Source organism: Cebus imitator, unplaced genomic scaffold (genome assembly GCF_001604975.1).
Source record: "Cebus imitator isolate Cc_AM_T3 unplaced genomic scaffold, Cebus_imitator-1.0 Scaffold864, whole genome shotgun sequence".
NCBI lineage: Eukaryota > Metazoa > Chordata > Mammalia > Primates > Cebidae > Cebus > Cebus imitator.
Genome location: NW_016108179.1, coordinates 152,765 through 169,661, shown reverse-complemented (window position 1 = coordinate 169,661; position 16,897 = coordinate 152,765). Strand labels below are relative to the sequence as shown.

General features: G+C 38.7%; 1 protein-coding gene across 10 annotated transcripts in view; it reads right to left on the bottom strand.

Annotated features, from left to right (window-relative positions):
- The window catches only part of INTS6L (integrator complex subunit 6 like), a 60,848-nt gene that overhangs the window by 27,094 nt on the left and 16,857 nt on the right, over positions 1–16,897 (bottom strand). For all 10 annotated transcript variants that reach the window (XR_005198666.1, XM_037735631.1, XM_037735632.1 and 7 more), the window contains 6 exons: positions 8,523–8,672; positions 7,623–7,712; positions 7,196–7,379; positions 6,812–6,940; positions 4,139–4,302; positions 1,798–1,950 (listed from right to left, as the gene is read on the bottom strand). Coding sequence is in view for 9 of the 10 variants with exons in the window: in XM_037735631.1 (XP_037591559.1) it covers positions 1,798–1,950; positions 4,139–4,302; positions 6,812–6,940; positions 7,196–7,379; positions 7,623–7,712; positions 8,523–8,672 (870 nt within the window). In the remaining variant the exon portion in view is untranslated. The remainder of the gene's footprint in view (positions 1–1,797; positions 1,951–4,138; positions 4,303–6,811; positions 6,941–7,195; positions 7,380–7,622; positions 7,713–8,522; positions 8,673–16,897) is intronic.

Here is a 16,897-nt window from a genome sequence, read left to right as displayed (position 1 = left end):
AATACTCTAAAACAAAGTAACATAAGGTACAGGAAAAAGGCATATGACATATTTAAGGGGTTGTACAGGAACGAGGACAGCATTTCTTAAGTTTCTCTAAAGAAGGTTTCCAAGCAATGTACATAGCAAAGAGGGGTTATTTGAGGGAAAGGCTATAGTTTGTATTTGTTTTCATTGTAAAAATGTTTTTCAACCCATATATTCAAATGTCATATCTTTATTTTAAATTAGCAACCTGTTATCCATATCTCTACATTTCTAGCACTTTGTGGGCAAACTATAAGTATATAGCTCAATGAATGCTCACAAAGTGAATGTACATGTGTAAAAAGCACGAATCAAAAAGCAGAACATGGCTGGGCACAGTGGTTGATGCCATAATCCCAGCACTCTGGGAAGCTAAAGTGAGAGGATCACTTGAGCCCAGGAGTTGGAGACCAGCCTGGGCAATACAGCGAGGCTCCGTCTCTATAAAACAATAAAAATAAAAAATTAGCCAGGAATTGCGGTATGTGCCTATAGTCTTAGCTCCTCTCGGGGGCTGAGGTGGGAGGATCCCTTTGCTTGAGCCAAGGAGGTCGAGGCTATAGTGAGCTGCGATTGCCTTACTGCACTCCAGCCTGGGCAACAGGTTGAACCCTCTCCAAAAAAAAAGAGAAAGAAAGGAAGAAAAGAAAGAAACAGAACAAAACCAAACATCCCCTTGTGTCCTCTTCTGTCCACTACCTTGCATCCCCCCAAGGGAAACCACTATCCTGACTTCTAACAGAGTAGGTTAGTTTTACCTCTCTCTGAAAGTATATAATATGGAATTATACAATATGTGATCTTTTCTGTCTAGCTTCTTCACTCAGTATTATGTTTATGGGATTATTCTGTTTCTTGTGCTTTTACATTCTTGCTTTAGGCCTGCTCCTTTTTTCTAACTAGCTGTGACATCTTGGGAGAATTTAAGTAGCTTACAGACAACTTGTAGCAATAATCTCACATTTTAGGATAAAACAGATGGCAGTCTGAAAGTGTTCCTTGCATAAATAGAGCCTAACAGTTACTGATTGCTATATAGTCCTATATAGCAATAGAAATAGAATATACATCTTTACAGTTTAGAAATAGAACACACATCTTTACAGTGTAGGACTTTTTTGTTGTATCCACATAAAAAGGCTGTGACTGCCATCTCTGAATTTTTACAAATTAAACTTTACAGGTGACTCTATTAACCAATCAGTAAGTCCTTTGAGCTTAAGGGTAACATTTGGAAGAACCAGTGAATGATATCTCTATGCATTTGTCTCATCTAAGTTGCAAAATCGACACTACACACATTAGTGTGATTTGTACTATAGGAGTTTTAGCACATCACAGTAATACAGAAATTCGTTTCAGGGCTTATGGTTTTTTGCCTAAACTATCCTATACTTCCAATCTGTCAAGTTCAAAGTAAGGGCTGAACAACTTGCTTCAGCTGTAGATGCCATACCTGAAGTGAATTACATCCTTTAATTAGGGATTGTTAAGCTGGGTTCCACGGATAAACTTCAAGGGGTCCTCCAAATACTCAAATACATAGGTTTCATCAGACTCTATTCCTTTAAATGGCAATATACAGTGGACTAATGATTCATATTAGTCTGAAATTATTTGCTTGGCCCTGTCGTTTATTTGACAGCATTCATGAGAAACATTATTAACAGTCAGTCCAATTATTTTCAGATTAACCTTTGAAGCTTCTTAAAATAATTCCCAGATCCTAGAGTGGTTACAGATATTTGGCTAATACGTAAGGGTAAGTACCTGCCAGCAGGTATGGGGAGACTTTCGTTCCAAGATATACTGAGTTAAGGGTGAAGGTTCAAGTTCATATTTGTCAAAAGGAAGTTTGTCTATTACCATTGGCTCACAATCTACACAGGAGAACCTCACAACAGGATGAGATGTTCGTGGAGGCTAAAACAAAGCAGAAAAAAGTGGTTAGGTCTCAAAGCAAGCTTAGATTTCTGACAATTCTGCAAGTCCTTTTATATCTTGTTATACTATCACTGAGATATAGACTATCATTTTGAGAAAGAGGATTACTGGATCTCTAAGAACCATCAATGGCTCCCATGGGAGAGAGGGATCAGATTCTTTACTATCTACTTGACATCAGGAAGAGGAAAGGTAAATTACAACACTCATAACTAGAATTTCAGTGAATTGAAAAAAAATTATTTTGAATATGTTTAAGAAGTTATTATGATTCATAGGATGAACGTTGAATTTCAGATCAATTTTGTGACCTCCAAGAATTGCCTGCCCTTCACTCCTTTTTACCATGAGGTTACAGATCGTCCAGATACTGCTGAGGATGAAGAAATCCATACAACTTTCTAGTAAGGTAAGGAGAGGGCTAAAGCCATTAACAAGCAAGATGAAAAATAGTAGAGGCATAGAAAGGGCAAGACAGAGACTGATAATAAGCCAGTCATAACGCCAGGGCCCAGATGGAGATTTGCAGCATTGCTAACACCAACGTGTTTGCCTTGAATAGCTGGAGCTGGGGATGCTTTGCACTGGGCTGCAAACGCCTGTGTACCTGGGGTACTTGAGCAGATTAATGGAGAAGCCATTTAATTAACAGGTTTAGCTAGTGTGATTGGAGAGCACCAGAGAGAGAAAGGCGAACAGCAAGGGCAATATGGAGAAAGAAAGACACAGGACAAATCCCAGAGACGAGGTAGGAAGTGGGTCAGCCTATTCTTTTTGAGAAATCTGTAAGGCTAATATGAATATGATAAAATATCTCTGCTTCCTTTATAAAAAAGAAAAACACATTCATTTGACTTTCTAATTTACAATTATAAGATGTCTGGGGGTTGAGAAAAATAGCTCTCAAATGAACTTTTAAAGATGGAAGAATGGTAACATGAGCTATATGTGAATTACTTGGAAAGTCTTTTAGTCTATTTTTTTCCCCAACTTCATTTTAATTAACCTTGTGAAAGGTTTCTGACTCCTTAGATTTGAACAGGTAAAAATGCAATAAAGACATAAATGAAGCTTTGTTGCTAGCAAAAATGAAGTAAATTTATCATAAAGCCTGTACTCTGGAGTGTGGAAGTGCTGAGGTTTGACAGGTGTAACACCGTGAAGCCCAGAAGAGAGGAGTGGGACATCTCCCCTCACCCACAGCAGGGGGCCTAAAGGGCTCTTCGGTCTTAGATTCAGGTCTTTCATGACTACTTCTAAAAAAAGTGCAGAAGCCTAAAAAAAGTAATCCAGGAGAAAATGCAGTTCACTGTCAGAAATTTCTAAAACTGAGACAGAATATAGATGAACTGAACTAGGAAGATGTTAAATAGAAGAAGTCATGATTTGTTTGTGTCCCCTCCCAAGCCCACACAAGGGAGATTACTCAGGCCTTCTTACAATTTGCAGGAGGGGAGAAAAGAAAAAAGAGAGAGTTGGTTTCACATCTTCTCCCTTATTACTAGACAATGCCCTCCATACAGAAAAAAAAAAAAAAAAAAGCCAATTGATCTGGCACTAGGACCAACTATAATAGCAAAGCCTGTCCTACTAAATGCAGTGACCAAAAAGACAAGTCCTTGCTTAGAGATCATTTTTTAAATATTGCTTAATTACCTACCATTAAAAGGTATATTGCTACAAAAGTCCATTGATTACAAAAAGATGAAAAGTGGGAAGAAGTAGAATTTTGAATAATGTTTTTAATATGTTCCCAGAACCTATCCAAGGTGTAAACTATGTTCAACCTTCCTGAGGCTATGTATGAAAACCAAGGCCAGTACTTTTCAGACGTTGTGTTTGCCACATACATCAAGTCAGCTGCTCTGAAATGAAAACCTAGTCGCAGACTACAACAGCATCAAAACCAGCAATGTTTTAACATCCAAAAAGGGCAGCTCAAGTGGCAAAGAAAACTGAAGAATGACACGTGTCAGAAAATAAAGGAAGTCCTCCCTTGCCTTTAGGCACAAAGCTAGACTTCCAGTAAGAGACAGAAGGCAGAGGAGGGAAGACTTACTTTCCTATGGCATGGATTAAAGGGCTATAAGCCATTTTTAAAGGTTCACTGTAATCAGAAAATTGAAAATCCAGAATGATGTTTACCTTTTTGTTTTATGACACTTACTAGTGAAGGTAAATTCTGATCTGGCCAAAAAGATTCTGGAATTGGCCAATGTCCAACAGGAACACCAGTTTTAGAGTTAGGTCGTACATAAATGAGTTTATGACAACTATGCCATGGCTGAGCAGCAAATGAATTGCTTGGCCTAGATGAATCCATAAGTCCATCTAAAAGTTAAACAAAAGACAAACTAAGGCGTGAATTTCTTTTTACAGCTGCTGATCTTCTTGTACAAATTTTCCAGCTGAAAGCAAAGTCCAAAATAAAACAAGAACAATGATTCATGAAAAATGGAAGAAGAAAAAAAAAGTGACTCTACTAGGATTTCTAAATGTTCTCTCTGGCAACTTTTTTCATCTAATCTATCCCTTCTAACCCAACACCCCCCACCACTCTTCACCTAGTAAGAGAATATGCAGTTATGCAGAAAACTATTGTAAAACTAGTTCTAAATTTTCTCAGACTCAGATGCATAAATTAAATACATCAAAACACTACAGTTGTTTTTCAAGAATTCAATTACTAAATTAGGCAAATGAAATTGTTCACTCCCTGGTATAGTTTTTACATTTCTGGAATCTGACAAAAATAGATCATAAATTCCATTTATATATTCTTTCTATTTCCAAATACATGAAAAAGTATTCTTTATCAAACAATTAGACCCAATGACCACAAAGGCAAAATAAAAACTAGCCAAATTCACTTAAAGATAGAAGAAATGCTGACAAATGTGTATATAGTTGAGGGGAGCACAAAGCAAATACATCAAGTTTATTGTGGGCAAATTCACTATGGTTTCTCCATCTACCATCAGAATTCCAGGGACACTGGGCATTGTATAATACTGAATCATGTATCCTGAATGCATTTTAATGATTTAAACTAGCATATTTCATTTCCTTAGCCCCCCCCCCCCGCCCCCCGCCAAAATCAGGGCAAGGCAGAGTTATATAACCTTTCAATAATAATATTTGTAAAAGATATGTTTTAATGATTTGAGTCTCATTTTTCTTAAATTACCAGTCATTTGAATAACTTATTTAAGCATTACTTTAAACAAGTAATTTCTTTTTCTCTTTCTAATTTCTTGACATTCGAAAAGGGCAGCTCAAGTGGCTAAGGCAACTGAAGAATGACAAGTGTCAGAAAATAAAGGAAGTCCTCCCTTGGTTTTATTCCAGTAAGAGATAGAAGGCAAAGCTAGACTTCTGGTAAGAGACAGAAGGCAAAGGAGGGAAGACTTAGTTGCCTGTGGCATGGCTTAAAGGCCTCAAAGCTAAGAGATTTAATGGGTCCACTGTGCACTAGGGAAGAAAATGTATAATGGCTTTTGAGGACCTCCCTGAAGTTGAGCTCACAATTCTGACAATGTGTATTTTTCTGAGGAAAGGGTTTGTTCATCAGAACCTGAAAGGTTAAGAACTCGGGACAAAGGAGAACTGGAACTAGAAAAAAAATCTGAGCCATTTACATGACACCAAATCCCACTAGGATTTCAATATGTAAGCTCCCAGTTTATGCTAAGGTAGTGAGTACGAAATTTTGGATTGCTAGCAGTGTAACATGCCCTTCCTACACAGTTAATTTACAATAGGCTGTGGGGTCTCAGTCTTATGGCAGGTGTTCTTAACTTGGAAGTCCAAAAAAACCCTGAGATTATATACAAAATTGTGGGTGTGTCACCTATGTGTATATTTATAGGGAAAAGGGTCTATATTTTTTCCAACAGTTTCTCAAAAGGATGGGGAACTAAAGAGCAAAATAGTAACAACAACAACAAAAGATCAGAAGCCACAGGAGCCACTGCTTCAGACAGAAATGTGTAGCTTTCTGCCCTTGCATTTGGCTTCTTTGTTCTTGGCGAAGGCAATTAAAACATATAAATCAGGCTAGACAAGCACTGTGGTAATAATAATGGACTCTATACACATACACACACACACACACACACACACACACACACACTCTTTCTAGGAGCTCTGTTTTTGCAATGCATTACCATGGTGCTTTGAAATCCATTTGCATTCAAGTAATCACAAACATCCATTCACAAACTATCTGGAAATTCACTATGATTTTACTTCCTCTAGGCAAAAGTCAGTCTACTTTCATCAATTTTAGTATGTCGAACGTTCCGTGAAATCTCATTTGGAAAAAGTTTGCTCAACCCTTAACTTCAAAGTGAAAAAGTGACCAGGAAAATACTAGTGTAGGATCTTAGAGAAGATAAGCAACTCCTGGATAAACATTCACAATCTCTTGCTGAGGTGCAGAAACTAACAACACAGATTTCATAAAGAGGGATTAGCATATTTGGCACTCAAAAAACCAAAACCACGTTATTTCTTAAGTGCATACCACAGTGAATCTCCAGACATTTTGTGAATAGAGAGGTGAATGAGTCAGTGTCATCCAAAGACTGGGACCAGGGAATATAAAATGCACCAGGAAAAGGAAACATGTTTTTAGGGACATTCAACATGAAATTAAAGTTGTTAGAATTTGGCCACCTGACACATATACATAAACAGTGAATGGATGGTAGTTGTTTGGATGGATGCTTGTAACCACTCAAATGCATGTGGATAGTGAAGATTGTGTCTGTACAATTTATTTAATATCTTCTCATTCTCCAGTATAACATTTTAGGGTTAAAAGAATTATCTACTATACCTTCTCCAATAGGAAGTGGATCTGGTCCCGTTTTTTCAAAATTAATAACTACACCACTCTGAACTTTTTGAACTAGAGATTCTAAACATTGATTCAACATTCTTTGTGTTCTCACACAGTAGGAGCGACCTATCCCAGAAGGAAAAGTAAATAGCATAAGTTTGATCAAATAAAATATGATTTCATAATACAAGCATTTAAAAATCCTAAAATATAACTTGAAATAATCATAACTACATTAGCAGCCAATATCATACCAATGATGACCTTAAGCAACAGCTAAAAGACTTTGAAGGAAAACAAGTAAAGACTGGATACGGCATTTAATGAAAAATATACTCTGTGCTCTGAATTCTTCTCAGAAACATTAAATATTGCCAATACCTCCTGTGACCTCACACATCTGTGTGATGGCAGATTCATCAGTTGGTACACTCCCTAATTGCTCTGGTTCGGTAGAAGCCACTCCAGGCAAACGCAACACCAGGGCAAATAACCTTTGATCCCAACGAAAAGGTTCTTTGGTTAGTTCACTTCCAGGCAGAGGGGAATTCAAAGGAAGATGGAGCTGATAAGGAAAAAATGTGAAAAATGTTCATCATAATCATAACAACCCATGTAAAAATGAAGAATTAAAGGGTTCACTTTTCTTTCATGCAACTCAATAAAATTAAGCAATCTTTCAAGGATTACCAAGATGGGTGATTTGACCAAACTTATTCTTAACTGGAAATGTCTCCCACAGAAATAGCTGCATGTTCCCTGCCACTTAAACAAAAAAAAAAAAAAAAAAAAAAAAAAAAAATCTCACCTCTTCTTGAACACCAGCAGTACTTGTTAACTTGTTTCCATCTGTGATGGTAATTAAAATAGATGGTTCTAAAAAAAATGGATTTCTTCCCTAAAATACATTTAAAAAGCATTAGAGCCATGTAAAGTAATAAAAGTGTATTTAAACTTTTACACTTGCCTTGCTAATGATCTCTTAAGTAAATGATAACATTTGTCTGGATAAATAAGGAGGAAATGATTAGGGAACAAAATGGGTGGGTATCAAAATAACAACCTCTGAAGGGGTAACATTCAGCATAACCTGAGGAATTCTTATAATTCAGGAACTCCCCAAACCATTAACTTTCAAATACCTCTCTCACTCTGCTTTCCAAGTAATCATGAAATAATATTACAAGATTATACTGGCATTACCATCCACCCTCATGAATCCATTCACTTCAGTCAAAATCCTGGCACAGACAGGACACTAGTAACTTACACGCTGCAACCTGGAGAGTGACATTGGTTACCGTGAACACAGACTTTAGAGGAGGAGAGGACAATGCGAGCAACAGCAAATGCTACTCTGCCTTCTTAGCCTAGAGTTTTTTCATCAAAATGGGAGGGACAGAGGAGTTAAGGACATTAAAAGTATCTTTCCAATTGTCTTGTTCTGATATTTCTCAGCAGTTTATTCACACCATTCTCAATATCTGATTATCTCATGGTAGACAATTTTAGCTATTCTATTATCAAGCCATATACGAGAACCAAAAAAGAGGGATTTTTTTAAAGTATATATTTAAAAGGTAATATGAATCTCATTTGGGGGGGGGGTTATGAAAAGTAGCAAAAAACTTAGTAACCATGCCCAATTTTAAATTCTTACCCCAAGCCACGAAAATAAATTAGCTGTACTCACTCAAATTTTTTTTACCTGTCCATAATTGTCTATTCCAGATATTAATCTATTGAGATTTAACAAATCAAATGAGGATCTTAGAGCCTGACCAAGAGTAGTCAGTCCAGAAGCCTGAAGATTTTTTAGTTCGCTCATGAATGTTGCATGATTTTCCTTCCAACCAACCTGCAAACCAAACATTTACAAAGAATTTCTTGATTACACAATGAACAATATATAAAATGCAAACAACAACTAAACAGAAAGTATCACAAGTCTAAGAAATTAAATGCTCCTTAACCTAGTTCTATTCTATATCTTCACTGATCAGGTATAACTAAAGCATGCAGTTTTGGAAAGACCTGCTAGGTTTAATAATCAAAAGCAAAGAACTAAAGCAAAAAATACTTCGTCCATTGTGGCTGAAGGACTGTGGCTCAAGAGGTCCAGTTCTCTGTTCAGCCTCAACCAAACCTGCCAACACACCTGTTACCCTAGCTTGATGGCAGTGATGATGAGAGTCGGGGCAGAGGAAGGAGTAGTTATTTTTTAAATGCATTGTCCTTGATAGAGACAAACAATTAGCTATATTGAGTGTTTGAGCTACATTAATTCTTCTAACCAAGATTCTTCCACCCAAGCAGTATTTTCATTTTTAAGCAATAGTAAAGGGGGAATAATAGGAAAAAAGCCACACTTATTTGGCTATAACCCTTCTGGCATCTTCAAGTATTCAGAAAGCTCAAGATCTAGAATAAGGGGAGAAAGAAAAACGAAAAGTTTTGGCAAAGAAGCAGCATCCCCTAGCCACTCCCAGCAGCTATGAACAGCAGCAAAGAACCAAAGATCCAAGGTCAACAGCCAACATGCTGTGATTGATTGGTTTGTAGAATAGAAGGAAGGAAAGGATCATGCTGACTGGTCTGCAATGGCTATAAAAACAAAACAGCAAAAAATGCTGAGAAGAGAAGCTAAAAGAAGAAGGTGGCAGCTAACAGGAAGTCACAGGGGAATGGGCCAGCAAGGGAGAGAGCAGACAGCACAGCTTGGCCACAGAGTGGAACAGCTACTTGAGCCTCAGTGAGCCGGAGAGCAGCAGTGTGTATGCTGAATGCTGAAGTTACGCCAAACAGGCCAGTACAGCTGGAGGTTGAAAGCAAGAGCAAATGATACTGAGATAAACTAAACCATTGGAATTTCACATTTAGCTGAAGGCATATAGTACATTACTCATGCAACTACATCACTCTTTTCTGGTTTCATGGTCTTCCAAAGCAATTTGGATTGGTAGAATGACTGAGAGGCAAGAAAGGGGGCAGGTTATTGCCTATGGACCCTGTTATGAAATATCTGTGTGACCTTGAGCAAACCAGTTGGCTTGGAGGAAGATCTGATAAGCAGGGACACTGTGTCAGGCTGAGAATACCAACTTGCAAAGAGTCATTCATATCGTAATCTGTCAGGATGGTGCCTCCTAGGGTTAAACAGAACACAACCTGCATACCCATACAAGGTCAAGGTGATCTTGGTTAAGGTTCACTCCAGGGGCCAGGCACGGTGGCTCACACCTGTAATCTCAGCACTTTGGGAGGCCAAAGCTGGCAGATCACGAGGTCAGGAGTTCTAGAGCAGCCTGGCTGATATGGTAAAACCCCATCTCTACTAAAAATAAAAAATAAAAAAACAATAGCCAAGTGTGGTGGTGCATGCCTGTAGTCCTAGCTGCTTAGGAGAGGCAGGAGAATCGCTTGAACCCGGGAGGCAGAGGTTGCAGTGAGTCGAGATCGTACCACTGCACTCTAGCCTGGGCAACAAGAGCAAGACTTCATCTCAAAAAAAAAAGCTTTCCAAGTGCTCCTTTGGCCAAATTGTATATATGACTTTTCGTACTGAGAATATAGGGGATGAGAATAACACTTTATGGCCCAAGGAAAGTCTTATTGAACTAGACAAACTAAATTTTAGTGAAAAGGATGCATTATGATTTAAAGTATCTTTTCAAATATCTGGAACTATCAGTGGTTAATTATAAATCACACTGAATTAGGAAATGAGATTTCTTCTTTGGGGTAGAAGAGAGAGGTATACATTTGGGTAGAGGATAGGATCAATTCTTTCTTTTATTTTTAATTATTTTTGGAGACTGAATCACACTCTATCGTCCAGGCTGGAGTGCAATGGTGCGATCTCGGCTCACTGCAATCTCTGCCTCCCAGGTTCAAGCAATTTTCCTGCCTCAGCCTGCAGAGTAGCTGGAATTACAGGCGCATGCCACCATGGCTGGCTAATTTTTGTATTTTTAGTAGAGGCGGGGTTTCACCATGTTGGCCAGGCTGGTCTCAAACTCCTGACCTCAGGTGTTCTACCCACCTCGGCCTCCCAAAGTGCTGGTATTACAGGTGTGAGCCACCACGCCTGGCCCTTTCTTGTATTTATTCATCAGATTTTTACTATCTATGCTATACTTGGCAGAATGCTACGTGCTGGGGAGATAGAGAAGAATTAGCTCTTGAGGAGTTCCTGCCACAAAGGAATAAGAGATGCACTTATGGAGACTGGAAGAACAAGTGACCAGAGAGTGAGGGAAGGCTTCTCACTGAAAATGGGACATTTGAGAAAGCCTGATGGGATGAAGCAAAGATCATGAGACTCACTGATGTGAGGGGTAGAGGGGACTGTCCAAGGGAAGAGAACAGATCTCATAAAAGGATAGGACTCACTGGAGAACCACCAGTAATCTGAATATCATTGCTCTGGGCACATGGCAGGAGGTAAGGCTGATTAAAGATAATTTGGGCTCTGGCTATAAGTGCTTTGTACACCATGCTCAGCAGTTTGGATTTTATCTGCTGGCCCTGGAAAGAACTCAAGGTTTTAAATCCAGGGAGTGGTATGATCAGACCTTTAACAAGATCTCTGCTGGTAGTTGGAGAATAAATTGTTGGGTGGAGGAGAGGCTGAAGCTTGAGGCAGGGAAACTGGTTTGGAGACTGCTGAAAAAGCTTATGAGAAAAGTGATGAAAGCCTGAGTTAGGGCAGCAGGGATGGAGAGGAGGTTGCAGATTAAAGAAGTATTTCAGAGGTAGAGTCCTAAGGATTTAGTAGCTAATTAGAGGGGCAGGTAAGATAAAAAAGGGTCATGCATTAGGTTGAAGTTTTTGGCTTTGGCAAACTTGTAAATGGTGGGCGGGGATCCTTTACCCTGAAGCCACTATAAAAATTGATTCTTGTTTTTGGAGTTACTTCATTTAGCAATCTTATTTCCACACTGGAAACAATAGTTATATATTAAATTTGAACTCCTGAAGGGCCATGTGGTAGTTCAAGGTGTAATTAAAGAAAAATTAGTGGACTATTTGATTTGGTAAAGGGCTAGGATAAAATTTGGGTACCACTTTATGACTCATCAGTATTTAAAATAATGTGTCCTGATTGTTAGTTGTGTTATTCATCAATCTGTCAGAATATTACTACTCTTCAAATTTTCCTTTAGAATATGGAATGAAAGCACTTTACAAATATTAATAGTTTACTTCTCTCTCTCTCTCTCTCTTTTTTCTGAGATGGAGTCTCACTCTGTAGCCCAAGTTGGAGTGCAGTGGCATGATCTCGGCTCACTGCAATCTCTGCCTCCCAGGCTCAAGCAATTCTTGTGCCTCAACCTCCCGAGTAGCTGGGACTACAGGAGTGCGCCACCACGCCTGGCTGACTTTCTGTATTTTAGTAGATTTGGGTTTTCCCCATGTTGCCCAGGGTGGTCTCAAACTCCTGAGCTCAGACGATCCGCTTGCCTTGGCTTCCCAAAGTGCTGTGGTTACAGGTGTGAGCCACCACACTCGGCCCAAATATTAATAGTTTCTATGTCTAAATCTCTGACATTCTGTTTTTAGGTTAATTGCTATTCTTTGCAATGAATTGGATGATATGGGAATTTTTAATGCCATTCCTACCTAGTACTACAAAGTATATGAGCTACATTTACTATCAAGAGCAATGAACTCCTTGGCGGGGGTCCAGCTCCCTATACCAAATGTCCCTATGTCCATTGCTCAACATGCTGAAGAAAATAAGGCCCACAGATTTATTGAAGTATTTAGAGAATCTTATTAATGTGACAAATTTCTTCCAAACAGTTAATTATAAAGAGATAGTGAGTATACCTTTACACTCTCCACTCATTGCTTATATTTTTTCACAAATGAAGTCAGGACAGCTAATTTGCCTCCTTAATGTGTTTTTTTCTTTCAAATTACTGTACTCCAAAGATATTCTATTCTTATGTTAGTAAAAAACCTTTACTCCTGATAAAAACTTCTGTACATTCTTCCAGAACTTTACTGCTTACAAAGCACTTTCACACTTCACATTGGCTGAGGGCAAACCTATGAAATAGGCATGGCATCACCACCCCTATTTTAACAAACAAGGAAGAAGTGAAACATAGGTATGTCTTGTTTATGTGGTGGAGAGTCACATTCTACAGCTGCACTACCTGATACAGTAGCTTTTAGCTACATGTGGTTATTGAGAACTTGAAATGCGGCTAGTCTGGATGGAGATGTGATGTAAGTATAGAATACATTTGGCATTTCAAGGATGCAGAACAACAAAATGCCAAAAATCTCATTATTTTTATATTGCTTACACGTTGAAATGATGTATTGGATATTTTTGGTTAAATAAAATATTTTAGTATAGTTTTACCTGTTTTTCCTTTTTAATGTGGCTACTAGGAAATTTTAAATTATGTATATGACTGACATTAAGTTTCTATTGAACACTGATGCTCCTCAGGGACCTGAAGGTCAGGTATGAGAGCTTGGCCTTAAAGCAGCAGACAGTAGACACACTACAGAGTCCAAGGCAGGGGGAAACAAGAAAATCAGTCTGACAGTGACATACAGGACAGCCTGGAGGAAAGTGAAGCTGTAGTGAGAAGAAGCTAGGAGGCTTGAGGCCAGGTACAAGGGCTCACGCCTGTAATCCCAACACTTTGGGAGTCCGAGGCCGGCGGACTGCTTGAGCTCAGGAGTTCGAGACCAGCCTGGGCAACATGGCAAGACCCCCATCTCAAAAATGCACACACAAAAAAAATTGCTGGGCATGGTGGTGCACACATGTGGTCCCAGCTACTCAGAAGGCTGAGGCAGGAGGGTGACAGAGCCAGGTCCTGTCTCAAAAATAAAAATAAAAAAAAGGTGGTGGGAGGAAGCAGCTAGAAGGCTGGAATAATAAGCCACACCTGGGGAATCAAGACCTGAATTAGGATGGGAATGTAGATGAAAGAGTTAAATGAGAAACATGTGAAACAAATAGGACAGGATAAAGCAAGGGGCTAAAGGACAGACAGTAAAAGATGATTATAAGAAGCCTAAAGAATGGAGGTTTACGACAAAGGAGTAACTTGGGATGGGTAGAATTCTAAGCTAAGGGTTTATTATCTTCACAGGTCAAATTTTAAAAGTCTCTCCGAGGTAAAATGATCATGATGATCACTAGTGATAGCTAATATTTATCAGGGTTTACATGTTAGGAACTCATGTATACTAAGCATAGCATATAATATACATCCTTCTTACATGAACCTCATAACCACCCTCTGGGTAGGTGCTGTTATTATCTCCACTTTATACATGAGGATACTGAGGCTTGGGAAGGCGAAGCAACTTGTTCAAGCCAAACAACTGTGAAATGGCACAGCCAAGATTTGAATCCAGGTAGCGTAACTTCAGAGCCCACCAATTTAAACCACTGAACTAGAGACTCTTCCACACATTCTGTATATCGGCATACCTCACTTTATTGTGCTCTGCTTTATTGAGCCTCACAGAAATTGCATTTCTTTTTTTTTTTTTAATTTGAGGTTTGTGGCAGCCCTATATTATCAGTGCCATTTTTCCAACAGCATGTGCTCACTTCGTGTTTTTCTGCTACGTTTTGGTAATTTTTGCAATTTTTCTAACTTTTTCATTATTATGATCTTTTATGGTGATCTATGGTCAGTGAGCTTTGATGTCACTATTGTAATTATTTTGGGGCACCATGAACCATACCTATATAAGATGGCAGTGAACTTATTCGATACATATTGTATGTATTTTAACTGCTCCACCGACCAGCTGTTCCCTGTCTCTCTCCCTCCCCTCAGGCCTCACTATTCCTTGAGACAGAACAATATTGAAATCCGGCCAGTTAGTAACCCTACAATGGCCTCTTAAGTGTTCGAATGAAAGGAACAGTTGCACTTCTTTCACTTTAAATCGAAAGCTAGAAATGATTAAACTTAGTGAGGAAGGCATGCAAAAGCTGAGATAGGTAGGCTAATAGGCGTCTTGCACCAAACAGTTAACCATATTGTAAATACAAAGGAAGCTCTTGAATAAAATTTAAAGTGCTACTTCAGGAAACACAGGAGTAAGAAGAGAAACAGCCACATTGCTGATATGGAGAAAGTTTTAGCGATCTGGATAGAAGATCAAACCAGCTACGACATTTCCTTAAACCAAAGCCTAATCCAGAGCAAGGCCCTAACTCTTCCTAGAGTTGATGAAATGAATCCTCAACTCTATGAAGGCTGAGAGAGGTGAAGAAGCTGCAAAAGAAAACTTTGAAGCTAGAAGCAGCAGCCACTTCCATATCATAAAAGTGCAAGGTGAAGCAGCAGATGCTGATATAGAAGCTATAGCAAGTTATCCAGAAGATCTAGCTAAGATCACTGACGAGGGTGGCTACATTAAACAACAGATTTTCAATGTAGATGAAGCAGACTTCTACAGGAAGAAGATGCCATCTAGAACTTTCATAACTTGAAAGGAGAAGTCAATGCCTGACTTCAAAGCCTCAAAGGACAGGCTGACTTTTTGTTAGGGGCTAATGCAGCTGGTGACTTTAAGCTGAAGCCAGTGTTCATTTGCCACCCTGAAAATCCAAGATCCCTTAAGAATTATGCTACATCTCCTCAGCCTGTGCTTTCACAATGGAACAACAAAGCCTGGATGACAGTACATCTGTTTACAGCATGGCTTACTGAATATGTTAAGCCCACTCTTGAGACCTAATGCTCAGAAAAAATATTCCTTTCAAAATACTATTGATCATCAACAACGCACCTGGCCACCCAAGAGCCCTGATGTAGATATTCAAGGAGATCAATGTTGTTGTCATGCAGGCTAACACAACATCCATTCTGTAGATCATGGGTAAAGGAGTCATTTTGACTTTCAAGTCTTATTACTTAAAAAACACATTTTGTAAGGCTATTAAGAAGTACATTTTCTAGAACTATAGCTGCATAGATACTGATTCCTGTGATGCATCTGGGCAAAGTTGAAACCCTTCTGGGAAGGATTCAACATTCTAGATGACATTAAGAACATTCGTGATTCATGGGAGGAGGTCAAAATAACATCAGCAGGAGTTTCAAAGAAGGTGATTCCAGCCTTCATGGATGACTTTAAGGGGTTCAAAACTCCAGTGGAGGAAGTAACTGCAGAATTAGCAGAAAGAGCATGAGAACTAGAATTAGAAGTGAAGCCTAAGGATGTGACTGAATTGCTGCAATCTCATGATCAAACTTTAGTGACTGAGTTGTTTCTTATGAATAAGCAAAGATAATGGTTTCCTGTGATGGAATCTACTCATGGTGAAGATGTTGTGAACATTGTTGAAATGATAACAATAAATTTAGAATATTATATAAACTGAGTTTATATATTAGTGGCAGAGTTTGAGAGGATGGACTCCAATTTTGAAAGTTCTACTGTGGATAAAATTTTATCGAAAAGCACTGCATGCTACAGAGAAAACGTTCATGAAGGGAAGTGTCCACCAATGCGGCAAAGTTCATAGTTGTCTTATTTTAAGAAATTGCCACAGCCAACCCATCTTTCAGCAACAACTACCCTGATCGCTCAGCAGCCATCAACGTCAAAGAAAGACCCTCCACCAGCAAAAAGATTATGACTGGCCGAAGGCTTAGGTGATCATTAACTTTTTTTAAGCAATAAAGTATTTTAAATTAAGGTATATACATCGTTTTTTAGGCATAATGCTATTGCACATTTAATAGGCTACAGTATGCTGTAAATATAACTTTCCTATGAACTGAGAAAGCAAATAATTCTTGTGACTCATTTCATTGTGGCGGTCTGGTAATTGAACCCGCACTATCTTCATGGTAAGCTTATATTTACTTCACAGATATGTCTTGTTAGAGTAGTTTACAAGTTTAATAAAATTTTCAAATTTCATTTTCATTTAAGCCTACTTTATCTGACATCTAAGTACAGAACAATTAGGTGTGGGGAACAGTGCATTAGGAGTTAGAAGGGCCTGGTCTATTCCCAGCTGTCACTAACTCGCTTGGCAAGTGGTCCAGAGTAAGTCACTTGATTCTACTGGAGCTATTTCCT